The sequence below is a fragment of the Neopelma chrysocephalum genome, unplaced genomic scaffold (genome assembly GCF_003984885.1).
Source record: "Neopelma chrysocephalum unplaced genomic scaffold, ASM398488v2 Primary Assembly neopelma1_75, whole genome shotgun sequence".
In the NCBI taxonomy this organism is placed as follows: Eukaryota; Metazoa; Chordata; class Aves; order Passeriformes; family Pipridae; genus Neopelma; species Neopelma chrysocephalum.
The window spans coordinates 2,658,511-2,685,915 of record NW_020897736.1 but is presented as its reverse complement, the minus strand read 5'-3'; the positions used below and the strand labels follow the sequence as shown (position 1 = coordinate 2,685,915).

The 27,405-nt window shown below is 39.9% G+C and overlaps 2 protein-coding genes across 3 annotated transcripts in view; both read right to left on the bottom strand.

Annotated features, from left to right (window-relative positions):
* Positions 1 to 1,444: 1,444 nt before the first annotated feature.
* ARPP19 (cAMP regulated phosphoprotein 19) lies at positions 1,445 to 13,258 on the bottom strand. Of its 2 annotated transcripts, none has more exons than XM_027688653.1 (3): positions 13,089 to 13,258; positions 8,342 to 8,464; positions 1,445 to 4,947 (listed from the first exon to the last, which is right to left on the bottom strand). In XM_027688653.1, exons 1-3 carry the CDS (start codon positions 13,131 to 13,133, stop codon positions 4,777 to 4,779), a joined length of 339 nt encoding a protein of 112 aa, XP_027544454.1. In that variant the 5' UTR covers positions 13,134 to 13,258; the 3' UTR covers positions 1,445 to 4,776. The 2 variants fall into 2 exon arrangements, with proteins under 2 accessions (XP_027544454.1, XP_027544455.1); XM_027688654.1 differs by lacking the exon at positions 13,089 to 13,258 and adding an exon at positions 10,546 to 10,888.
* Positions 13,259 to 16,078: 2,820 nt separating this feature from the next.
* FAM214A (family with sequence similarity 214 member A) overlaps positions 16,079 to 27,405 on the bottom strand; it is a 48,746-nt gene continuing 37,419 nt past the window's right edge. Inside the window, exons 9-12 of the mRNA XM_027688153.1 lie at positions 26,539 to 26,697; positions 24,650 to 24,718; positions 23,617 to 23,816; positions 16,079 to 18,273 (exon numbers count right to left, since the gene is read on the bottom strand). Of these exons, the coding sequence (XP_027543954.1) occupies positions 18,120 to 18,273; positions 23,617 to 23,816; positions 24,650 to 24,718; positions 26,539 to 26,697 (582 nt within the window). The 3' untranslated portion in view covers positions 16,079 to 18,119. The remainder of the gene's footprint in view (positions 18,274 to 23,616; positions 23,817 to 24,649; positions 24,719 to 26,538; positions 26,698 to 27,405) is intronic.

Sequence of the window (27,405 nt, the reverse complement as noted above, 5' to 3'; positions counted from 1 at the left end):
TGCTAAGGCAAAACAGATCTATACTAAAGCTACTGGTCATCTTTCTTTCATGTATAACAAAGTAGTGACTTGTTTGTGGTTCATTTAAGAGTGTGATCATCCCCCCTGAACACCCTTAATCTCAGAATCTGCTTGTACAAACAACTAAAATTTCAAGTTTTGTCCTCAGAAGGGACCTGAACCTCCCCTCTGACTGTGCTGCTTCATATTCCATATTTCATACCCTTTCTTTAGGGTATCTATTCTAAATTCAAAGACACTCATTTCAGGAGTTCGCTTGGTGGTGGTTTACTGATCTCAGCCATTCACAGATGGAGCTCAGGAGCCAAATGTAATTATAAGCCACAGCAAAAAATAGATATCTGAGTCCAAAATATGCTATGATTTGACACAATTTGCATAAACCAGGATTTCAAATCTGTCATTAAGGACAGAAATTGGGGGCACTGAAAGTTGCCAAGAAGCAACCTGTTTGTAATATATCCAGACTGACTACTTAATGATTAAGATGCATCTCCTGCATCAAATATTTGTTGATAAGATTTTAAATGACATAATCTCTTATCTTGCACAACATCTTTTCAACAAGATGGCATTTTTTTCAGAGAATATATCTCAGGTATGCCAGATGACAATGTATAGTTGATGCAGCTGACACAGTCCACATGCAGAATTTTACACTGAATTTTTATGTAATTTTTTTTTCAGAAAAAAATTACAAAGCATCTCTCCTATCTCTTTTCTTACATCTGTGGTCTGTTCACATCTGTGGCAGAAAAATTCCCTTCTCACACAGGACTTCCTATTCTGTTGTCACTGTTCCGCAAGTGAGCAGCGAGTTCTCTCTTTGCCAAACAAAAAGGGAAACCATTAAAGGCACAGCAATAATATTTAGTGCATGGCCAGTGCACGGGCCTACCCACTCTTTCAGAAAAGCACTGCATATTCAACACTGACCATCAGTTTAACTCCACGTGCCTTTCACCGGCAAGACGGACAAAGCTGAGGGATTTACAGGCTAAAAAGTCGTACTCCTACCCTTTCTCATATTCTCACACTACAAGGACTAGAGGCCTGGAGCTTTTAGCTGTAGAAAACTGGCTGAACGGTAAAGAAGTCTGAAATGTAATGCAACAGATATGTAGGGAGAGAGAAAATCATGGGCCATGCAGGTATGCAGAGTACAGAGGGGGTTACTATAGGCTTGGTGACTGAGCTCATTGTGCAAATACAACACACGGGTCTTGGAGCTATGCAAACATCAGCACCTAAGTCACAGGATAACTATGAAATTAGTTGGACTTCTTCCAGCATTTTGATTTCTGGAAGTGTTGCCATATTTAGGCCAATTGTCCACAGCAACAATGCAAACTTCTATATGCCAAGCTAGTTCCCAGACATCCCCTTCACTCGCTGCAAGGGACCAAAACAATCATCTGTTACGGAGTTTTCAAACAATAAGCTTTAATTGCCTTAATAGAAAAATAAGCACTGAAATATATATAAATGTGATTACATTAAAGTAATTCTGTAGTCTAACATACTAGAAACCAAAGCCCAGTCATATTTTTAATGATACAGAGTAGCAAGATTTAGGATTTAGAAGTTTTCCATAGAGAATACCGAAGTATCCAGTATTGTTTAGGAAACCACAGTAAAGATGAGACAAACCTCCATGTTGCAATAAAAACTAAGTAAATCAATTTATTCTGTATACTATACAATGTGTAAGTTTGTAAAGAACAATTGACATTTTTATCACCTTAACATCTTGACTGGGTGTAAATATGTCCAACAAAATGTACTCCTGTGGCCTTTACACAAACACTGTCCTACTACACCAAGAACAATGAGAGGGAAGCCTTTGGTGTTACAGATTTGGGGACATATCTGTGAAGTTGTAATTAATTCACTTAACTATCTCAAATAAAATGTTGGTGCTATCTGCTATTATAAGCCTACATGAGTACTACTCTAACAACTAAACACTGTCTATCTTTAAAGGCAAGATATGAAAGGGACTGCCAGTCTACAGTGTGGACAGGTTTTCTTTGAAAAAGGCAATTATCAAATGGTAAAACTCATATAATACATTATGTACATCAGTTTGGATAGCTGAGTTAATCTTGCTGGAGTAAGCTGAAAGTAAGCATCGATTTGCAGTCATGTTTGATTTACTGTTAAGTGATTATTGGACTTTAATTTTTATACAGTGTATGGAATCAAAATAGCTGTGCCTGCTGCTGAGGTCTGTCAGATGTGAAGGCTCATAATCAGTCACTGACCTAGTTAGTATTACAGTACTTCAAATATACACATGGATAATATGTTCATAGCTGAATTTGTGGTAATCCTAAGAACTCCAAGTCACCGAGTGAGCATCGGAAGAGCTTGTGTTGTCCAACCAGCAGGACAAGCTGAGTCATAGCTGAGTGAGTGGAATGTTTAAATTTAAATGGCTATCTTTTTAAACCTTCCCAAACATCAAGAAAACTCACCTTACGGGAGCTACAGAGTAGTGGCACCAGACAATACACAGCAAGTCACCTTAAGTTGTTCAACATTTGTTTCAGGCCCAGTCCTGTCATTAAGTTTCAATTTCATTTATGCATAGAAAAATAAAGAGGGATTTTGACATTAGAACAAACACCTATAAAAAGTAGCTTGCTTCAATATTTCCAGTTTCCCTGTCATTCTTCCAGCCTAATTTCTTAAAGAAGTAGGTCCATTTCTTCAACCTGTTCTTTAAAAATCACAATTTTTTTATAGTACTAGTGGAGGATAAGGAATAAGGATAGGCCTGACAGAGCTCATGTGATTACTAGAAAAGGGCTATACAGAAAAGAATCAGTTTAGCAATTCTGAAATTCTCTGGAATTACTTTTCTGAATCGAAGAAATTATGCAGACACTGATATTTTCTGATCAAAACCAGACCAAATAAAGACTATTAATCTTCTCTTGGCCATTTTATGTTTGCCTTTACAGAGAGCATTGCAGAAGATATGGGCCAGCATTGTTTTTGACTAGCAGTCCTTTATACTGTAAGACCTTTCTGAATATGTCAACACAAAGTACAAGATTCTAAACACATGCATCTTTAAAAGTGTTTTCTCTCATCATACCTACACTGGTGCTTTATTTTTAATAGGCTGTTTCAGGACTACTTATTTAAAGAAAAAGGTATTCAGCAAACCGGTCTTTTTAAAGAGTTTCTGGTTCTCCCAAAGAACATGAAGGCTGTGACTACCTACATGAAAATCAATTACATTATGGATCATACTGCACTTTTAATATTCTGATTTCATTGAACTAACATGCTTTTAAATGCATCAAGTCACCTGTCTAATATCAACTATGTATTTTGTCTATCTAGTACTTACAATCTGCATCATAAACCTGAACAGGAGTTCATTCCTATTTTCTGATATGAAAAGTTACCTATTTCTCAACAGGTCATTATAGAAATACTATTTCCAGGTATTTGTTTCCCCAAAGCCAATGAGGGGCTGCTGTACAACAAAGAGAAAAGGAGACAGTTTATTACCTCCTCAGAAAAAATAAATTATACCCTTCTGCTTCCCAAAGTCTAAAATAGCCCAAACACAACTGCATATCAAACGTCAGTGAGCCTCAATGTGATGTTTATCACACAGGGAACTCTCTAGAACAGTACATTTAGCCATATTCCATGTCATCAGACAGAGCATTTCAGCTTTTAAAGCTTAAACAGCTGCTGAACAAAAAGGGCACTTGCCTGCAAATATAGGTACAAATTCCAGATTTGTATTTGAATGCTGGATATTGTTGCAAAACAAAATTTAGAACTGCAAAAGCATAAGGTTCAGTCAAGTGTCAATGTGTTTCACAAATTTCAGGTACACAATTTTTACTTTCAGTAGCAAGATTCTGGGCTCTTAGTTTCAGGACAAGACTTTGAAAGATACAGAATCACTTGTGCTTTGATTGGCACATTATCTGCTTTTTAAAATGTAAAACTAATAGACGTTTGCAAAAGGTTGTGCAAAACTATTGTATTTACAAAAAATGGCACAAGAGTGAATTCAACAGTCTATGCACATGCACACTTCATTCACATCTTCAACAAAAGTGTGTCCTAAGCTACGGAACTGAAAAGAATACCAGCTTCAACAGGCAGTTGTCAATAAGCACTAGGTTCACAAGAGTTACACCAGAATGGGCAAATATTGCCCAAGTAAAAACTCTATTGTTAAAGCTGAAACAGGTTTAAGGCCGTTCAAGTTCAAAAGCAGAAACAAAATTCAATCAGAGCCCTGTCTTTGTTTTTGTACATGCTTTACCATCTAGCAACTTGTGGTCTAAACCTCTATTTTAGACAACAAACCCAAACACGGAAGAAAAACCCAACACAACTGGAGGTTATATTAAATACAAATATGCTGTAATTAAGATGAAATAACAAAAGCAGAAACATTAGAAGTTGTAAAACTTGCGATGTCACTTGCTGGAACCAGTCCTACACTAGGAAATGGGCAATATGTACATTTTCAAGTAGATTACATTGCTCTAACCAAACTTGTCCTTTTTAATCAGTGCATTGTTCTCAACTAGTCCAAATACTACATTTTACTCTTAACAGTATTCCCTTACAATAGCAGCACATGCTATCGCTACCTGCAAAGCTGTCAGTCTCATGACTTAGTGTAAGAAAGAAAAAGGGTGATGTGAGGGTGAGAAATAACTATTAAGGAGAAATAACAGGAATGAGAATAATCATGCAGTTCAGCTGTTCTCGTCAGCCAGCCAGCTTGCTAGCAACAAGAGATGGTTTCCGCTGTGGAAGATCCTGTGGAGTAGGAATATGGTCACCAGTGACTTCTGTCTTGTCAGGAGCTGCAGTAGGCAGTTGCTTATTCTTCATCTTTGCTTTAGCCATGTTGTAATCACCAGAATCAAAGTATTTTTGCTAGAAGACAAAAGCATACATATATTTAAAATCCTGATATGTTATCCCATGTATACACTGAATTACATCATTCAATAGGTAGTTTTAATTTTGAAAACAATTATAAAATCTCCCCAACTCATCAAGTAGCTCTACATCAATTAAAAAAAAATATGATCAAGATTATTAAGCACAGACAGCTAAACTCTTAACATCAGGTAAATATACAGTTAAGGTTCTATATATGCCATTAAACTCACACCATACATGAACATTATTGTTGCCTTAGTTTTCCCACAAGTTTGTCTTTGACAATTGAAACCTTGGGGTTTATAAATTTTGTTGCAGTGAACAAGTTCTGCTACACAGAATAACCAAACAATGCATGAACTAAAGCTGGAGAACAGAGCCTGCTCTATCATATCAGAAGATCAAAGTAGCAGGAAACTGCATGATAACAAGAAAACCAGTTTTCTGCATACACTAAGGCAGTGAAACTATAATCCCTAAAATTCCCAAACCAATTATTTAGCAAAGTCAAATCTACAATACAGTCCTTCTGAAAAGGACTGTGTGAAGGAAATTCTTACCCCACATTCCAGGGCTTTTCTTAATACAAAAGTAAATTAAGTTTGAATTTCTAAAACAGTGTTCCTTAAGCATCAGCAAATTTTTATTAGCATTATCTTTTAAGAGCTGTCAGATTTCTCAAAATATTAAGTTATCTACAGATGTTAAAGTCAAATTACTTATTTATCCACATCATGGTAAGATGAGGCATGGAATTTCATCCAAGCTCTGCATCAAGTCTTCAACTGCTCACTGACACATCTTGCAGGAAAAGTTGTATTTTTTTTACATCTTACCATGAGGTCTACCATTTAGGCACTTGTAACCCATGACTTTGAACAGATTTCATATGAGGCCAAAAAAAATTAGAATCAGTATTAAGATTCACACCACTAACTGTTGGTCACAATCACAATCATCTCTGAAGAGAAGGCCCCCCAGTCAGCTTTGTATATGCTTAGTCCTCAGTCAGCTGAAGAAGAGCCATCACTACCTGCTTCCAGGCAGCATATTATTACCACACTCTTTATTCTCCAGTAGTATTAACCAGCTGCAAAATGTTGAGTAGCAGCAGTTTTTAGACAGAAGTAATCTGAACACCTGATTTAACAGGCCTTTACCAAAGGGGGAGGAGGTTGCTCAGGCAAGGCCTCCCGAAGGTGGCTTTAAATATTCCCTGTCAGAGCCTTAAAGTTACCAAATCTCTTTCTCCCATGCAGTAATACATCTGAATCACACACTTTTATTCAAAAATTCAATTTTATTCCCAGTTCAATCCTTTTGATGGTGTAATCCCTGTTTACACAACAATATTCTAGCACTACACCTGCAGCCTACACCTCGAGTTCGAACATAATCTGATTTGGAAAAAGGCTTTCACATTTTGCTCTTCAAAACTGAAGCAACCAAAAGAAACTTTTAAACAGCAATTAGGTAATAACAGAATCACTCGATCTTTAGATGTGTTGCAGCTGTTAACAGATCTATTTGTGTCCATGTAAGAGTTCCAAATAGAATCCCTCCACAGGAGCATGATGGAACATTGTTCTCGTCTACCATTATTCTGGAGAAAGTGTGCTAATAATGGTGTGTGCACACAAGGCAGAACATTTCTGGACAGCAAATATGAACTGGCAGAGTGTGTCCTAGTTGCCAAATTGAAGATGATTTGGGCTACAGCTGCCCACAGACATTTACAAGAATATCTGAGAAAACCTACCATCTTTCATGCATTAGCATATCAGTCCATTTCTTCCTTCAACTCATTCCTGTTTTTTCCTGATTTATTCTAGCTTCTCACAGAAGGTCTGTATTTGATCATCCCTTTCAAACTGACAGTGTCTGTCCAGGTGTCTTTGTGTCACAAACACTATCTGAAAGCATGCTCATCACCCTCACCCTATTTTAAACTTCATCAATGCAGGCAGCCCAAAGTACACCAGGACCTGTGTCAAGTAAAGATGCCTCCTCATTTAAGACACTGAGCCCATAAACAGAAATAACAGAAAACAAAATGGAAGAAAGTTATTATTACCACATCAGGAACTGAAGGAGACATATTAAGAATTGAAATCCACAATTTTATGCCATCTTTCATCAAAGTAGCAAAAGCCAATTAAGATGGCCAGTGATCTGCCTCTGCTCAAATTTGAAAGTACATGTTGCAACAGCCTTTACATTCCACAGTGTGTAATCAAGATGAAGGTTTGTACAGGTTGTTATTGCTGGTGGTGAGTTTTTCTCACATTTGCACCAAGTGCAAGAGGTCATAATTCCTTTATGGCTATCAATCCTTGGTGAGTGAATGCTGGTCTGTTTTCCTGAATTATCACCACAATCCATACTTACCTGTCCCTCCTGTGTCTGTACATACACTGAACCAAATGGAGTGTCATTCAGGCTGCCTTTGACCCATGTAACTCAGAGGGAGCCACCTCATCTCCCACCTGCCCATGCCCAGCAGCCATTAACTATGCTGCATAAGCTCCAACTTATGAAAGATTATCCAAAAAAACTGCCAACAGTAAACATTCCCAGGAGATGTTACCAAATAGCATAGAACTAGATCAGCACTGAACTCCAGCAGCTGGTTTGTGAAGGATTTATACTTGGATACACTGCGTGTACTGAAAGGGCCTAGACAATAGTAAAAAAAACAAGTGTGACAGCAATGAAAGCACCCATCAGAAGTAGTGACATACCAGGATTATTCCAAAAACAGAGTTCTAGCATGCCTGAAAGGCATTACATAATCACTTTATGAATAATTAAACTAAAAAAATAAACAGCTGAATAACTAAAAAAATAAAGAGACGCTGGTTAGATGTGGAACGATACTGAAATATTAACTCACTCTTCATTCTTCTCTCATTATTTTTTGGTCAGGGTGTATATCCAGAATTATACCACCATTTTCAACCCACTGATGTCAGGTGATGCCTGGTCCAAGAGCAGATGCTAAACTTTCATGTGCTAAAAACATAGATAAAAGGAGCGAACATACATTTCGGGGTCACAAGAATGGGCAAGATAAAATCCCTACAAAATAGGGATAAGGTTCTAACCCTTGGTGTTTGCTATAATGTTTTTTATTAGGTCTATCACCACAGCTTCTAAATTTAATTTTTTATAACAAGTGTGTTTGAGCCACTGATGCTGTAAACATCTATCCTGCCAACTCAGCATTCCTTTGGCGGAAACAAATTTCTCTTCCTTGTGCTTTCTCAAAACTTAAAGTTCTTAGGACTCTCTTACCACACAAAAGCCTGTGGAGAGGAAAAAAATCAACCAGACATATAAATCTTGGCATTTTTTGTCCACACCCTATAGACAAAAAAGAACTCACTCCTTTTTGAAGCCTCTTCCTCAAGAAGTCTGAGCCTCCTGGCTTCTGGCCCAGATGAGGATATCTTGCTTTCAATTTTGCTTCTTCAGCTTTTTCTGGACTGATCACCTTATCCTCCATTTCCTGAAAGACAAGAGATACTGTAAATTAAATATACAACAATGTATATTTATGCAGAATACTTCTGCAGGTAATACACCCACATGCCCACTGTGAGCCATCTCTCAAATCCTGACAGCAACTGTAGGAGTTCAGCCTCCCATCTTAGATACTCCTCCTGGAGATGTGCGCATTTCCCTCTCAAAGAAAAACAGTCTATTCTAAATTTGTATTGTTCCATTTTGAAAAAGAAAAATCTCAAACAAAACTAATTTTTTTTGCCAAAACAAGGATTCCACTAAGAACAAACAAATGTCAAATACTTTTTTTTCCCCAAATGTCCCTGTTTCATTGCCACGCTGATCTGTGTGGCTGCTCTAACTGTACTGTGTTGTTATCCACTGTAAAAGCCCCCAAACCATGCCTGCTGTCACATTAATAGCAATACTGGGTTTCTCTATATATGTGTACAATTATCCTAAAATTATGAGGATGAAGACAGTTGGAGAGTGCATTTGTGTAAAATAAAATGTCTGGTTTATGAGTACACTGTAAAATATGGATGCTCAAAATAATAATCTGAAGATACTTATTTGGCAAAACTGCAATTTGTTCACTGACCTCTACTTTACAGTCATCTGTTCCTGTCCACGTAGCAATTTGATGTATGAACTATGATTTATTCTACTGGATCATTTCTAAAGTATCTTTCAATCAAAATTCTTGTTTTGCTCTTTCCAGTATTTGGCCATGGTCATTTATTTTTTTTAATGCAAACCATTGCTAGTTCAGGGAAAATATATAATGATTTGCACTGACTGCTGTAGTGTTGGAATTGTTATTATCATCTGAAGTCACGAGAAGACTTTTAGGTAGGAAATAAGAATTGCCATTGAAATCAGGAGAGCCTCATTGATATGTGACTAAGGTTTCATGTCCACTTAGAGCTGTTCAGGCAGCCCCTTCACACTCTTTTCTGTGCCTGTCATCATCCTTTGCATTGCATCAATCAGCATGACTGCCTGTACTCCCCAGTAATGGGTTAAAGAAACTAATTCAACAGAAAAATAACCATTCATCTTTTTTTTTTTTCCTTCTCCCCTTGTTGGGCTGTTTTATTTGGATCCATTTCCACAGTCTGGATCACCAAGCAGCTACACAAACAGGTATGTTAGCACAGCAGCAGTGAGGACAGAGGAACACAAGGAGCTGGGAGCTACTTAAGCGAGAACTGCCAAAGAACTGGAGCCACCACACTTGCCTATCCTAGGTGCTCTCCTATCTCTCTTAAAAAAGCTCCAAGTTGTATAATATTCAATATCTTTCTGGTAAGAAGCCTCAGAAACAAAGATCAGAACAAAAGATTTAAAATATAACATTGTCTTGTTCCTCCGTTAGGCCAAGACATCTCAAGGACAGCTTTGCACAATACAGCAGGAACCTGAATTATCAGCTCTCCCAGGGAAAGATAGAAATTCCCATAACAGGTTAAGAGAAACTTCTATGATGACAGGCACCAGTGCTTTTCATTAGATCAAAAGGCAGCTGGGCAATACAATGCAAAATACAAATACAAATAAAAGGCTAAGTTCCCGATTCTACTGAACATAAAACTACACCATTTCTCACTATATAATGTCATACTAGCCAAGACCACAGTTTTCATGCGTTATAGATCATTCAACTGCTGTTATTCCTATTGTGGTTCATTAACATGCCGACAGAGACTGGATTTTTCTCAAAAGTAATCTTTTCAGCTCAACACACTCAACATCTAATGCTGAATCACTGGGTCCTCGCTGCTGAGCCAACAAAGCATTTGAGGGGGCATATTTTGCCATTAAAATCCAAACAGAGATTTTTTTAAGAACACGGACCAACAATAAATAGCTTATATAAATATGCATTCATGGTTCATCAAAGGAGACATTTATGCAAACTCACAGGGCTGACAAATTATCGCACAGCAGGCAATCCAAACACAAAACACTGTGTTACGCATCAATGCAGCTCAAAAGGATACAGACCACAGTCTATTACTCTTGATGACCAAAAACAACTAAGGCTCAAAAAACTATGGAAGACGAATTAAAGAATTTCAATACCGTGACTTGGGGTGTCAAACAAAACCCGCTGAAGGCAGGTTCAAAAAATACTTAAGACAACAGATCTCCACGTAAAATACAGTTAAGCTGCAAAACTCCTTGCTGAAGGATACAGGGGGTGCCAAGAATTTAGATGGATTCAGAGAGCAATTCGATGTGTTCATTCGCCACTCAGGCTTCTAAACTCCAGACTGCTGAGACGTTGGAGCGTTTCCTTGGGAAGATCACTGCCTGCACGTCCTGGTCTTATATTCTTCTGTGGACTAGATGGTACTGAGCACTCCTGGAGATATGTTGCTGAGCCACAAAGACTTTAACCCGAGCCACTCCTACATTTAGAACATTCTCCCTTGAGTTACAGAAGCAACAACCAAGTGACTAACAAATGATGGGGGAGTGGGCGGAAATCAAGATATACCATGCTCTTCTTCCTAGTGACAACCACACAAAAGTTATAATTTTAGTTCTCTACAGGAATCTGACACAGCTCATGAAGTCATTAAAATGCTCTACCAGGAAGGCTGTAGTTACCTAACTCATTTAAAGATAGATTTTGCTTTTAGAGAGGTACTAGCAGCATAAAGTTACATATCTGGTGGACTACTGAACTGCATGGCTAAAAAAGGAGCCATCAGCCTTTTATAACTCTGGTATGAACAGCTCATCCTCTTTAACGGAGGACATTAGACAAAATGCAAACCAGAAAATGGGATAACAGCCCAACCCTACAGCAAACTGATGTGGCAAAAGCCAGTTCAGCAACAAAATGCACCACCTTTAACAGCTTCCTGAAAAATACAGGCTTTTAAGGCAAAAAGAGTCGGTCACCCAAGCATATATTGTTCTATGCCTAAAGTTTCTTTGTTTCTAAACTTCCCCCTGCCACTGTCCTGAGTTTTCACACTGAGAACAGGAAACGCTGGTCCTTGGCCAATTTTCAATTTTCATCACTCTGTAGTTCAAAACCTTTCTCACTCAGCACATGCACAAGCTTCTTACAGCACATTAGAAAAGTTTAGAGAAGAGCTTCTGATCATGAAAGCGCTGCCTCGAAGTTCATTTAGGGGCGTAATCTTTTTTAAGCATACATATAAATAAGTACTGCAAAATAGGCTGTTTATGTAAGTATTTCAGAGGTAAGCATTAAATGTTCAATTCTGCCTACCCAGACCAACAGTTTTAGTGGAAGTTAATACTGCAATGTCATAATGGCACTGATGCCACACCAGGACATAATCTCACAGAACACAAGAGTTTTATTTTATTCATATTATATAATTTTTCTTGAACACCTTACCAGATTAAAACTAAATCAGCAGACCAATAAGGAACTCCTGTCTCTCATATAATTTTTCCAAACACTGCGTTTCAAGACTTCAGCCTGAAACTTCGTTAGCAGAACTGGCCGCAATCACCTGACTTCATCAGAACACACTAGAAGGCATCACAATAAACTTGCTACCACATATTTAACTATGCTCTTATTACAGAGCTATTCTAGGAGTGCTGCATAGGCCAGGGACTTATTTTTATAGGCTTTGAACAGGAACAGTATCCCCCAGCAGCCTACCTGGCATGAGCGTTCAGTCACGCTGCAGAACACACCTATTTAAGAGCAGATTACAGCCCTGCCAAAGCAGCTGGTTCTGATTACTGCACCTATTGAGAAGGTATCCTTCCGGATTAACCCCCAAAGCTCCACCTGTACGACTAACTCACATTACAAACTGTAAATTATTAAACAAAAACCTGACGTCTGAAGTAGATTAAGCTTTTTTTTTTTTTTTTTTTTTCTTTAGCGCCCTTCAAAGCAGTACTTGTGTTTCGTAACTTCTCCCGATCGGAAATAGCCGTGGGGATTGCGACTGGGCTCACACAGCAATGACAAGACTGAAAAACAAACGGCTTCTTAAAGTCACAGCACAGTCATCCCTAAGGCCGAATCCCACTCAGGAAACGATACAATTATTACCGACAGAGATGACATAACAGGGATACCCTAAGATAGCCCAGCCAGCCATTCTTTATAAAAGCTGTGACTAGCACAGGCCACGCTCGTTGTGTTTTGGGTTTTTCTCCTCTTAAACAGCTCATATTAAGAGCTAAACGTTTTCTAAAAGTGAAACAAACGTTTAGCCCCCGGATTCCCGCTGCTCTCCCTCCCGCCGCTGCGACTGAGCCCAAACCCACCGCGCCGGGCGGCGCGGCCCGCGGGGCACCCGAGAGGAGCGAGGCCGGGGCGGGGAACGAACGGGAAAGGCCACGGGCCCGTGCAGGCCCGCGGGCCGAGCGGGAACACCAACATGGTGGAGCGGCCCCCCCGCCTCGGCGGGGCCCGGACTGCCCGGGGAGACCGCCCGGGCCCTGCTGCGCGGCGGCGGCGGGCCCGGGGCAGCCGATGCTGTGCGGGGCGGCCGGACCGTGACGCGGGGCGGCCCGCGGGGCTCCCCGCGCCGGGGGACGGGGGGAGAGGCCCGGGCGCGCCGATGGAGGCGGGAGGAGCCCCGCGGGGCTCCCTTGCGCCCCTCGGCCCGGCCACCCACCTTCTGCTCCTCGGCCGAGGCGGGCTCGGGGCTCTCGGCAGACATGGCGCCGCGGCAGGGGACGGCGGGGCTGGGCAGGAGGGACGGGGGCGGGCGGGAGGCGCGGCCGCGGCTCCTCCGCGGCGCTGCTGCTGCTGCTGCTGCTGTCGCCTCCTCCTCCCGCACAAGATGGCGGCGCGCGCGCGGGACGGCGCGCCGGCGGGGTCACACTTCCTCCGCCTCGGCCCCCGTGCGCGCGGGAGTGGGACCCGCTTCCGCCCCCGCGCGTCACGTCCGGGGCCGCGGGTTCGAGGTCGGGCCCGCCCGAGGCACCCGGTGGGGACTGAACCAGGGCTGCCTCGGGAGGAGCCGGGCTCCGGCGGGGAACGCCCTGCTGCTGCCCTGGGGGCGCCGGGCTCCGCCGGGCAGCGTGAGGCGGCTTTCAGAGGTGGAAGCTCGGCCGCGCGGCGCCGGTGCCCCACCCCTGTTAGAATAATAGAATCTATATTCATTGAGGTTGGAAGAGGCCTTTAGGATCATCCAGTCCCACACTGCCTCTGTAAACACTAAACCACATCAGCCGACGCCACATCCAGACCTCCAGAGAGGGTGACTCCACCACCTGCCTGGGCTGCCTGTTCCAATGCCTGACCACCCTAACAGTGAAAAACGTCGTTAAAATACCTGATTTGAATCTCCTCTGTCTTTATAGTATCTAATTTGAATCTCCCCAATGTCAGTTTCAGGCCATTTCCTCTGGTCCTCTCACCGAAGAGAGCGGCCCCCCCTCACCAACACCTCATCACAGACACCTCGCCCTGTGGCCGCCCCGGCCCAGCATCGGGGTAAAGGGAGAAACAGACCTTTGCTGCTTGGCTAAAATGGCTACTTTTGGTGATGAAAACACGAGGAACGGAGTCCTCAGCAGCATTATTCGAGGATCTCCTGAATCCCAGACGCAGCTGGCAGGATAGGAGGTCTTGGTCCATTGGAACTTCTTACCATAGTATCACGTTATACAGGGTATTTTTTCCGTCCCTGTCTGCTTTTCCCTGTCGTCCTCTTGGCTGAACAATAACCTTCCCCGGACTCTCTTTAAGAGCATAAAGGAGAGTTTTAAACAGCCCACTGTTAATAAATCTTTGGAGATCCCAAATACAGGGATTATGTGAATGGCAGCTATGGCTTCTACTTAGTTAAACGCATGTGTGCTCCCACTTCCGCTATACAAAAGGTCTTTTCCTACCATCTTTCACCACTTTCCCATAATGTTGACCTCCAGCCCTGCCACCACTGTGTATCCCGACATTCCACATGCCCTCTGGCTCAGAAGTCCCCCCTGCAGACCCCTGCCAGGTGTGGGGAACCAGCTGGAGCACAGCTCAGGAAGGACAAGCAAGGACAGGCTTTGTGGGATTATGGTCAGGAAGGCCACAGGAGACAAGTCAGAAAAGTCTATCAAAACAGAAGCAGTCAAATTGTACTGAAAGCCCCACAAACCAGTAGTTGGAAGTGGTTTTTTTTGTGCAACAGAGATTTGTTCAAAGAGCTGGATTGTGTAGTTGCGAGGAAGCCAAGGAATGTGCATATCCCTCATTCAGAAAGGGATACTGCTGGTCAGATAGCACAGCAAAAATCATACAGCACACTTGTGTTGTTTGCCTAATGACAGAAAAAGCCATGATAGTAGTGGGTATGCCACGTTTCCTTCTAGCAAAACCAGGGAGAAATGGTCTGAAGGTGTAAAAAACAGAGCAACCTAGAAAAATGATCATAGAAAGGATGAAGTTCATAGATTTTGAAAGGAAGCAGAACAACAAAGTAGTGACAGCGGACAAGAATGCAAACGTCAGGAATTTCTTTCAATTCTCTTAGGAAATTCTTTTGAGGGAAAACACAGTTTTGAGGATTCAGCAGTTCCTTAATGAAATTATTTCTTTAAGGAAACAAACTCTACAATGCAGAGGAAGGATGGGAAGTAAATTCAGAACCTCAGGAAAAGCCCAAGTTCTTCAATGTCCTCAAATACAAGAAAGGCTACAGAAACTAGGTCAGTTTTTTAAGGATGTGTATCTAAAGCAGATCATGAGGACAAGGGGGCACAGAAACATTACTGAAAATTACTGAACCTCATAAAAACCAATGTGTTTAATGTTTCTTTTTGTTCAATCTGGCCTGATCGAGGTAGCTAGTAACAAACTATAATCTCTGACACTTCCCCATGCAAATTAGGGAAACTTAAAGATGAAACTTTAATGTGGTGGATGCAAGCTTTGTTGGAAATGGCTATCAACTGATCCAACAGCAATGCTGTGTTTAGTATATAAAATCTTAGGTAGTGAGAGAACAAAGTTTCATAAGGAGAGATACCATATCGAGAATAGCAGGTAGGACACCTCTTATAGTGGGTAACAAGATGAATGCAAGCTGACATCTACTGATACTGAAAAACCACACATTACAACGGGATGTATGAAGAGGACTTTAATCCATAAGACTTACCAACCAATTCTTCCAGTCTAATTGGCACAGAGAGGCTCTGCTTCCAGTGCTCTGTCCAGCCTCAGACACTTCAAGATTGATTCAGACCAAAAGAAGAAAGCCAGAATGATGAGAGGTGCAGAAAATGAAATCTATGAGGTAAGGCTGACTGAACAGCCTGGGGTTGTCTTAGATAAAGAAAAAAAGGCTGAGAAGGGAGATACAAGAACTAAATTGCTTTCTTTGCTTATAGTGAAAAGGTCAAGTAGTGTTTGACTGAGTAAAGAGTCTGTGACTTCTCAAAAATTAGTCGTCTCATTTCTTAGCCTGTGCATAGAAGGTCATGTGGAATTTAGTTAATAGTTTATGAGCATTCAGCCTTTCTTCAGGTGTGTCCTGAATGGAAAGTGTTTACTCAGATCAAGCTGTAAATGGAGAATGACTCAGTAAAATCAAAGATGTTCTCAGATAATCTAAGGTAACTTTCATTCCAAATCCATACAGGGACTAAGTGTAGTTTGACTATTTAGGTCAATACAAATTTATTTCCTAGACATGACTTTTAGTAACAACATATTCAAAATCCACACTTCTTTGCTGTTCAAAGCAAATTTATATATTACTCTGAAGGGAGACGGCTTGAAGAAGTCTATTTAAATAAGGTTATCAAGATACAAACATTGCATAATGTCAGTGCAAAATAAAAGGTTAATCTATTAGAGGGGAATGGTGACTTTTAATGTGTGTCCTTTTCTCATCCTTTTTTTCATCAAGTATGCAAGCAGCTGTGCACCATGACACAAATAAGAACTTTGAGGATATGTTGTTTGCTTATGACTCAATAGCAGCTACGCAGGAACTAGGACACATTCTTGATATACTAGTCCAGACTCTAGTTCTGTACACAGTACAACTGCAGTTGTATTTGACTCTTCTGCTAGCAAAAGAAACCTTTTCTCAGTTTTAAAGGGCACACAAATGACTAGAAACTGGAAGCAATGTCTTCCTGTGGAGTTTTCCCCAAGTCTCTATGAAATAAATGATAGGTAACCTTTGAAAACCTGGTGTAACCTGAGGGGAAGATACTGTTTAAGTGGGGAACAGACTCTAATATCTGAGCTTTGCCCTTTTGCAGCAGCAGGCATTTGCATATACAAGACAGTTGATAAGCATCATCTGGAAAGTCCAGTCTCCCTTACGATCCCTAGCAGACTTCCTGGAGATTTCACGATACACTGACTTCTCTCATCTAAGGGCAGTGCTGAATATACAAGATGCACATTCATTCTCTCTCCAGAGTCATCAGACAACCGTGTTATACTCTCAAATATGAAGGTCACCTTTCATATTACTGACACTCTAAAAACCTACAGCAATGCAAAGAAAATCATATAAATCAAGGTGAGGCGGTTGAGAAACTCAGATCTTCAGCAAACATCATAAAGCTTCATTTTCATTATTAAATATATACCTCAAATATAATCAAATGCTTCTAACTTTATTTCTCTCAGTTACACAGTTAAACACTTAGCATAAACTGTTCATCTGACTGTGTTTTCTTTTAGGAATACACATACGTATCGGAAAATATTCATATGCCCAGTGTAGCATTGCTAGTAAAACTTCCTATGGCCACCTAGTGGCTTACATGGAATTGACCTATGAAAAATATTTAGGATTACATGAAGATCCTTCTCATCTAAAAATAAAAGAAAAAGTACAAGTTTCATAGCTCTTGCATATATTTAAGATATAAATACTAATTTGTTCGCACAGTACATCCTTTAACACAATCTGAGAAATCAAATGGGGGAGGGCGTGAATTTTATGTGAGAAAAACTAGTAACAGAAAGCAAAATTAAAATGGCCCTTAAGGAAAGAAAAGAAATTGAGGGAGCAAAATGTGAATTGAATTAATGATCCGAATGCATGAGTAAGTAAATAAACAATCTGCACTATGGTCACAAGTGTTATTAAATCTGTATATGAGAAAAAATGGAAACAGATACCATTAAAGAGAAAAAAGCAGCTAAATGCTTGCATAGTATGAAATGTTATGGAAATTCACCTGTTGTCCCCATTTTCAATAACTTAAATGAATATCACTTAAAACAGCACACAGATTAAAGACATCTGTATATATTTCAGATTTCAATATTAATGCCAAAAATACATAGTATGATTTTACATAGGATTTATGCTACATTAGAACACTAAAGACAAACATCACTTGAGTATTAAATGAGACATTAAATATTAAATAACTGAAAAATAAAATAAAAAGTGTAAACACTAAACTAACTTGGGAATTTGCTATTGCAACACATCCAATGAAGTGGTTTTAAACAGTACAAAAAGATTAGATTTAAGTATGTTTCCAGTCTACTTGGAATACACAAAGCTCATTCCAGAAACCTTTTAAAAACTGGTCCAGGATCACATAGAACCTTCTTTCTCTTGAGCGCTATTTTCATTCCTTTACAGACTTAACTTTATACTGTTGTCTCTACCAATCTTCACTTGTAAGAAGTAATCAACAGTAAAATGAATACTTTAGTTTGCCATTGTTTGCTAGCATCTTGGTGAAAACTGAGGATTTGTTGGAGATTCAGTGTAAGATTTGAGTTCATATGCAGCGCCGCTATCAACTTCCATGGATTTCCGAGAGAATAGGAGCCTTACATCTCTGTGGAGGTAGATCTTTCCAGATTTAGAACTCTGGAACCTGAAAAGATACAAATATCTGTATTATCTAAAACAAAGCTTGAGCTTTAGCTATTATTGAATAAAATGCATTCCTTTGAGACGTTAAGGCCAAAACACATTTGAACTAACAAAATGAGTCAGTTAAAATGGAAGAAGAAAGTATAACCTAACACCTTCATTCTACTTTGTTTCTTTTGACATCTAAAGGTTCTGTTCCTAATCACCAATGCAGTGCACAGCTTTGAAAGTGCCATGGAATATGTGAAGTTCACACTGCAATTATGTACGTTGATGATTAAAGTTCTCAGCAATCTGGAAGGGCAAAAAATGCTCTTCAGTGAGCACTCCTGAAGATGTCCAAAGCACACAGAAAAGGGAAGGTTCAAATATACACATATCAAATATATATTTCAGTGCTAGCTACCTTATAGACGTATTTCATTGCTGTCTTTATGAATGTAAAACTAAGAAGTTTACTACTGCTTTATACCACACACCAAATTTAAGTCCAGCTTAAGAAGGAGTAGGTACAGGGATGTCTGCAGGCAGACAGAAGTTTTTCGGCACAGAATAGGGAGCTATTTCAAAGACACTACAGTTCACTGGCCCAATCACCAAAGTAAACAGTGGTCAATTCCTAGGCCCATTCATCTTTTATGCTGCAGCTAAACAGCCTAATTCTGGTCCTCCAAACCTGCCAGGAATGTGTCAGTTCCACTTTCCCTGAGATTTAACAACTGTATAGAGCGAGATCTGCATTTCAGAGAACTGTATTCTATAGTCTTTATCTGGCAGAACTCCTTAATTTCCTTCCCTCGACCAGGAAAGGCAGGAGAGCCCAAGGACCATTTCTTAGGGCAACTGAACTTTACACCACTACCACCATGCCATGGTGAGGGAGAAATGTATTCCTACTGTAACAGAAACAGAAAAGCTACTGCAGTTGTCCTGACAAAATGATGCCATTACAAATGCTGAGAGCAGTGCATGCTGTATTACCACATGTATTACAATCTGCACAGATTTTTAACGAGCATTTACTTATTGATCCCGTTGAAGCAAAAGTAGTATCTCTAGAATAAACCTCTCCATAATCCAACTGAAATTCTGAGAAGTAGGAGAAAGACAACTGTGGAAGATCCATCAAGGTTTCATCATCTGAGGAAGGCAGGTTGTTGAAATTGGTTCTGTGCCACTGTTCTGTTCAGAGGAGTGATGCAGAATAGCCTGTAGTCATCCCCACAGCCAGACAAAGGAAAAGTCTGTTCTCCCAGATACAGCTGTCAAGGGCATTAAATGCAGCAGGGTCCAGCAGAACACTCCTACTGGCTCCCACAGAGCTCTCATCCATCACTATTTATTCGCTCAGTGCTGTCAGTGTGAAAGCCCTTTACCTGGCAGGCAAAGGGGAGAAGATGATATCTTAAGAGAGGACTCTGGAGGAGAGCACAAGAAGGAAGAGTGAAAGGGACAGGGTACAAAGTCAACACCACAAACAGTTAATTCAGCATGTAGCTCATAAGACATTTTAAAAGGGAAAATTTTACTGAAAAGTCTATTGCAGCAAAAGTATGACTGCAATTAATTCGTATAGAATAGATCTAGTTATCAAAGCACTATTATAAAATAGATCTCAATTCCCATTTTACACATGGATCTTTCAAACAAATTATCAGCAGTTATTCTGAAGCTTGCTGTTTCCTATTGGTGATAATCCTGCAAGACTCAATTTGCTCAGTGGATAATGGTTCCCTGTAACGTGGTGTTTCTGAGCGTGACATTTCACAAAGACTGAAGAAGGATAAGTGGGAGACAGCATCAGAGTTCAGGGGATTCTTCTCATCTCTGCATCCATCACCTAATTTTTTGCTTTTAGGCATGTATGCTGTAGTAATTGGGATTTAGAAATGTTGCTTTTTATAAAACAAATACATTGGAATAATCAAGAGACAACCATTACCTACAGCCTTGGGAAGTGGTGATGGAGTGGCCAGCATGAGACTGGCTCCAGAGCTGTGGCAGCTCCAGTAGTTTTGTGTAAAGAAATTAAAAAAACCCCAACACAACCTGCCATCTCTGACAGATGATGCCTCATGAAGAGTAACAGCAGATAAATATAGGAAGGTTTAAACACAAAAATATCAGATGAGCTAGAAAGTCTGGCAGAGGAAAGAAAGTGATAAATATTACTGAAGAAATTATAAAGACAAGCACAAAGCCCCTATATGTATTTTACAGGCCATCAAAATTCACAGAGAATAAAGTCACAGAAATGGGATATAGCAGGATGATCACAAAAACATATGTAGCAAGACACGTTTTGTAAGTGGAAAAGACTATACAGCACAACCTAAAAAATCTGTAAGGAAAATCATCAGGACAAGGATACAAATAAGAAAAAATGGTGAGAGACCAGAAAGATCAAAAGCAACTAGTAAATCATTAATAGGAGGTGTCTTCAGCTTCCACCAATAAAGGTATCATACGTTGCATACAGAAAATATTTTAAAAAAACTTTCCCAACTCCTTGAGGAACCACTACTTTTAACAACCAGTTTCAAGCTTACCCTCCACTAAGCCTTCAGTAACAACCCCTGTTTAGCTGTTAAGCAACAACAATTGTGCTCCATGCAATTCCTGGCAGTGCCTCAGTAACTAAGGCTGTTGACCAAGCTTTAAGAACTTGGAAAGCACTGAGCTGTGGGCAGGTTGGCTGTTTAACTGCCTTTCACAAGGGTGCCAGAACGTGACCTAGAAACCAAGGGATGGTCACCAACCTCACAGCACCAGGCAAAAACGAGGCACAAACAGAGCTGAACTCACAGCTCTTATGCTCAAGTAGGTTTAATTACAACAGAAAAAAAATCATTGCTTCACAGAAAAGTTATCCCCAAAACATCTTCAAAAACCAACTTAAACTGCAGGTGCAACTCTTGATTTTTTTATTTTAACAGCGAATAAAGCTCTGCTGTCTGTGCAAGCTACATTTTGTACTTCAATAGTGTAGCTGTGTGTACAAGTACAGTCTAATGGTGTATTGAACAGGATCTCAAACATACAGAACTGCCTGCAGAAGCTGCATATACAATAAATCTGACACTTTAAAGACTGTTGTAGAAAATCTGGCCGCCAACGTTAAGCTCCAGACCTATGCAAGCATTTTTGCTGAATTACCACTTGAAAAGGAGCTTTCATAATGTGAGTGCTGACAACTGTGATTAAGGCCTCGAGAGCAGATGCGACCACAATGCAGCTCACTGGTGGTGACTTCATTTGTTTTTTTGAGCAAAATTTCAACGTGTAAGCTTAAGATGCTCGTGTTCAATAACTACTGCAGCTACAACTGAAAGGCTGTTCTAAGTCAACTTGAGTAACAATCAAAAATAAACCTTAATAATTAAGTTTTTTTGGGTTTGTGCAAGTTTTCAGTAAAATGGGCTTCAGGAAACATTGCTGCTTTTAAAAGTTAAGTTTTAAAAACCAATGCATTAATATACTACTAAGATTTTTAAAGCTTTCCTAATTAAAATCCTTCTTTAGTAAAGCAGGCTACTAAATGGACAACTGAATATTTTGTAAAATCGTAAGTTCTCAGTATAATAAACCACAAGACAGATCAACATAAGCTACTGTAATATTTCAAGGAGTTCTGCTATTCTTACATTATGAGAAAGGACCCACTGCTTGGGTTCATTGCTGAAGAAAAAACTTGTGGCATACTCTGCAGTTACTCACTTTCCAAAGTAAGAAGATAAGCATCATAATTATGAGAGGTTTTTTTCCAGTCAGAAGTGGATGCATTTCCAATTACACATTATAAATCCACGAGCTGATTCCTACCAGTCTGAAAGCTGAGCTAAATTGTACAAATATTCAAAATGAGAAGCATCAGGATGGCTACATTTCTGTCTCTCAGCAGGTATCAGAAATAGGAAGCTCTTAAAAAAGACCTCCAGCTGTAAAAGATGACAGAGCAGAAAGCACAGTTGCCTTCAAAGTGCATTAAAGTAGAAACTGAAAGGGACAAAAGTGCACCACTCTTCATGCCTGTACACCAGACCCCACTGGCCACAGACTTTTGCCCACTGCTGCAGCTGGTGCCTGTCCCCAGCTCCTCTGCACAGGTAGATCAATATTACAAGTGAACAGAGCCTTTTATTGGGGCTACATACTTTTTCAGAATTTACCCCTAAAGAAAATTTTTAGAAGGTGGTTAAGTTAGACATGACAAGTTAGTGTGACCTGAAAGGATGAATTTCAATCCAGGCTAAAATTAATCATTAAAACACAGTCCCAAAGCCTTATCATCACACTATTTTCACACTCCAGCAGAACAACACACTTTTTTTTATGCCTGTCAACTTTCACTTCATGGGAGAGCTTGGCCTGGAATCACTGTTCTAGACAAAGTAGAGTTTGAAAAGTCTGCTGGGTAGAAAACAATGCTGCTAAATAGGAGAAGTAATATGTAGGAGAAATAATTCTGAAGAAGAGAGAAGTGTAAGATATTTGGTTTTGTTCTGCTTGCTCACTTCAGAATGTCAACCACTGCTGGGTTTCCAAGTGCTGCAGTGAAAGAATTGGGTCTGCACATACAGGCTTTGGTTACTACAAAAACACAGGCAAAAAATCTGCCAACTGCAGGAGGACAGAGTATATCCATCATTCCTCCTTTGTGTCCAACTGCAGCCTCCAGAACATCCCGAGAGCAGCAGCACAGCGTCTGGTTTCAGGCAGTGCTTTGTAAATCATTTAAGGAAGATTGAGTGAATATTTTATAAAGTGAAAGGCATTATCAGCAGTGTTGTATCATGAAACAGGTATTTACATTTTTGCTACTAAACACTGCATTTTTAGGAGTAACTCAGGCTGCTTTTCATGTTACAAGCTATTCTGGCAAAGAGGTATGTGTGAAGCACTCTGGGTACCTTCTCTACCTTGATCCTTAGTTTGGCTTTTTTGCCCATATAACATCCACAATCACTATTTCCTTTAGCCTCAAAAAAAGTGCATTGATTCAGTCAGAACAATATCTCTCTTGCTAAGAAAAGATTTAAGCTTTACAAAGCTATACGAAATACTTCAATGCCAAGAGAGAGCTTTATATTCTGTGTTAACTTTGTTTCCACCAAGCAGAATCCAAATTATTCATTAGCTCTTCTTCCTCTACTGTCTAGCTTAAAGACCAAGTTAAAAGCACTCTTTTTTTCAAATAAGTCTGTATACAGAAAGGCTGGCTGGGAAAGGAATTATGAATTAAATTTTGGCAGGTACTTGTTTTTTGTGGGTTTGTTTGTTTGGTTTTGTGTTGGGTTTGTTGGGTTTCTTTTTGTTTTTTTTTGTTTAACTCCAAGGAGCTTACCTCAAATGTATGAGGTAGCGTAGTAGCCTTTCTTCAGTCTGTTGACTGTTTTCTTTATTGACAGTTCTCTTGATTTCTCGTCTCACAGGAACAGAAAAAGTTCTTTGCCGTAGGAATGTTTGATGATTAGCTGGCATTTCTCTCAAGTCATAGATCACCACAAACATCTTCACCACAGTTTTATTAGGGTTAAATAAGGTCTGAAAAGACAAACAGTTCAATAAAACACTCTTCAGAGATGACAAATTTTAAAAAAAACCCAATTAACCTAACCCAAACTCGATCTGCCAAAGTAGTTCTCCATGCACCTGGTTCCCCTGTCACATAGAATCTTCGATGGAAAAACATTGTGAAGTTTTCCTGTTAATCAACACTTCAGCTACTTGCAACTCCCATTTTAAAACATAATGCTAAAAACAATCTATTCTGAATGAAACACTAGTACGTGACTACTCTTACTTTGCTAAGCTGCATCCCTGTTTTTGTTTATTTTTCCAGTCAGCTTTTTGTCTACACTGTTTTCCAGACACAACACACTCGCAGGAGGCACAGGGCTGGGCTCCACTCTTAAACCTGAAATTACGAATGTGTTACCTTGGATTGGGTTCTTAAAAGAAAGGGTCAGTTCATTGATTCTAAGCAATGACTGTGATTTACTTTCTGTTTTTATTACAAAAAAAAGGGTGGTGTTACAAAATGTAGATACAATTATTCAATCTTAATCGCTTCAGAAGAATTTCAGGATTTGCACTGTGGCCTAATTACTTCCCCATCACTTCTTCAAAGCCACAGTGTCCCCAGGTATTCTGAATCCCCTGTAACTGATTTTAAGTCTCTTCAGAGCACAGATGGGTTCAAAGGTTGGGAGTCTTTTTTATGTCACACACAGATTTCTGTTTTGAATAACTACAGTACCCACAGAGATGCACATTTCCACTGCTAGCTTCATGCTCATCTCCAACAACCTCATCTCCTCTGCATGACTTTCTTGATATTATTGGTTTCAAGGCACCCTTATCTGCTGAGTACGTACCACTTGTATTGTTCCTGAAGGCGGTACCCGATAACCCCTTTTACCAAGGGACTCTAAAGTAATTACACCCTAGAAAAAACCAAAACAAAACACATATTTAGTTCACAGAGAGATAAACAAATCAAAATGTTCTATTCATGTAATTGTGTTTATTTGAAATACAATCAGTAATGTATAAAAAACTAAAAATAGAGACGACAATGCATTTAAGATGCAGTTAAAAATCAACAGTAAGGGCCTTACAGATACTTTGGCAGACCATTAAAAGCTGTGCAATAAGGGGTACATTCTCCTCTTGAAACCAGATCCAAGTTTCCACATCTTCTCCACATCAGGGAGCTATGAGGAAACAGAGCTTTCTTTTCGAAGCAGCTGCTAAGTTAAAACAAAAGATTTGTCTCCTCCTTTCCGGTTCTGTATCATCTACAGTCGCACCAATAATACTCCAAATCTCACAGAACTCATTTCTGCTTTTCAAAGGCAGCAGATGCACTTAATCTTCCATTCTAATCCAAACTTCAGGAACAATGACATCTGTTTTTGTACCAGCTGTGATCCCGAGTGCCTCGCATGGCGCTGAAATGCTGCTGAGGCCTCCCTTAGGTATTGCCCCAGAGCACCTCTGATCAACCTGCAGGGCACTGCTGTTGTACCCCACTGCTCTGGACTTAAAAAAACCCCACCAAACAAACAACCAAAAAAAAAAAAAGACCCCAAAGCAGAGAAACTAGCTATACAAACAGGAACAATGTTTCTGATGATGGAGGCACTACACAAATGCTGTATTAATCCTGGGAGACTCAGCCATAATAGCATATTTAGAGCATGTGGGAAAGCCTGGAACAATGAAACCCAGCTAGGAAAATAAGCAATGCTACTTTAACCATTTGAGGAACATCAGAATCCCTTCACCTCCTGGAAAATCACGTGAAATAATCTAGAAAGATGAAAGCAAAACAACAGATACTTCTTTGCAGTGGTTAAGACATACACAAGTTTAAACTCAAAATTCAAAGCCCTTACTTAAACTCTAAGCAATTTCATTTTCTGAATACTTTTCAAAACCGAAGGTCATAAATATGGTAACTGTTATGAATTTAAAATCTAAATAGTGGGATAATCAGATGTTCATTGCTTTACTTAACATGTTTAAACAGACCCTTTACCATATATTAGACAGATATACACATATGAAAACCTCTGAAAATTGGATCTGTCACCTAGGTAAAACTGAGATTCCTTAATGGGCATTCAGAACAAATCCAGCCTCTAATTCAATGCCGGCACTGTTTGCTTTTTACAGCTTTAGACATGCAAAACTCGTGCTGTCATTGTAGAAATGTGGAACAGAATTAGCACCCAGAGACAGAGAACACAAATATCATGTTGGTGCAAACATCAGCAAACCAGGCAGCTTGTGAGAGTGCCATGTGTCATGACAGCTCAGATAGTATTTGATTTAAAAGAAAGGGCTGAATAACTTTCCAGAGTCTAAGGTCTCCCTCAGCAATTGTACCTTGGGCTGCACCAAGGCCACTCTGGCAGAGTGGTTAGTTGCCCAGGGCAGCTGCTTGTTGGGACAACAAGATGTATCCCATTAAGTCCACCTATTGCCTCATGGCCTATTTTAAGTTAGATCACTGCAGTGCAGAGGAAGACAAATACATTCAATATCCCAAGATGAGAACAGTTGAATGGAGGGGCAGAGAAACAGAGGAAAAGTACTAGTTCGGGAAGGGAAGGAGAAACAAGAGAACTTCGTCACAGGCAGTTGAAAATAACCCAGGTCCCTGCAAATCTTCACTTCCTGAACCTTCTACTCACCAAGCTTTTGTTCTTCACCTCCACATATCAGAATTTATTTAAAATAAATCCAACCACACACTTACCATGTAAGGAGAGGGCGCATTGTCATCTGAAACGCTGTAGAATGACACTTCAACTGGCAGAGTCATGTGCGTGGGACAGAAGATTCCACTTGCTCCCACTTCTGCTGTGAAACCCTCCACGACGCCGAGTGGGTCCAAGCGAAAGTTCAGGACAGACTCCTGAAAAACAAAACACATACAGCTTAGCTTGGGAATGCCTCAAATAAAACACAGCAAAAAAAGGCAGCAAACAAGGAAACTAGCCTGTATGAGAATTTGGGTCTTTCGTAAGATGACCTGCCAAAAATCAACACTAAGGCAAAAATCACGAACAGTGGAACATTCAGTATGATTCAGTGGTTTAAGAGAAAGCATCACCCAAATCCTGTCTTCATCCTACTGAAACTGGTGCAAAAGCCCACAGAGAACTTTACTGCAGCAGGATCTATGCATGATTTTTGACATATACTAACTGAAAAAAAACCCAAACTAGAATCTGTAACTTTCCTCAACATCTTCAACTCCATATTTCACAAAACAGCACAATAAAACCCGTTAATGCACTACCTGTTAGTTGCTGTTATTTGATATGCTACATGAAGTAAAGAGCTGGAGATTACACTTCAAAAACATTCTGTTCACTACACTCATTTAACACAGCTTTTGTGACATATTAAGTAGACTTTAAGAGGAAAAATGTAAATCCTTTTTTCTATGTAAGTACATTATAAACATGAACAATTACAGGTTATTAAATCTCACTTAAGGCAACAGAACATCTTCTAACTTGACCATAGTGGGAAATAAAAGCTTAAGCAACTCATTGTATCTGACTCTCTGAAACAGAAGATGTCTGGGGCATGAAAGAAGTGCCTTTACAGCTGGAAA

What these genes read in the sequence shown, in the direction of transcription:
- ARPP19 (XM_027688653.1), bottom strand. Translation starts at nt 13,133, where the DNA reads ATGTCTGCCGAGAGCCCCGAGCCCGCCTCGGCCGAGGAGCAGAAG. An exon ending in CCTCGGCCGAGGAGCAGAAG is followed by an intron (nt 8,465 to 13,088) that starts GTGGGTGGCCGG and finishes CTTGTCTTTCAG; the next exon opens with GAAATGGAGGATAAGGTGAT. An exon ending in GGAAGAGGCTTCAAAAAGGA is followed by an intron (nt 4,948 to 8,341) that starts GTGAGTTCTTTT and finishes TTTGTCTTCTAG; the next exon opens with CAAAAATACTTTGATTCTGG.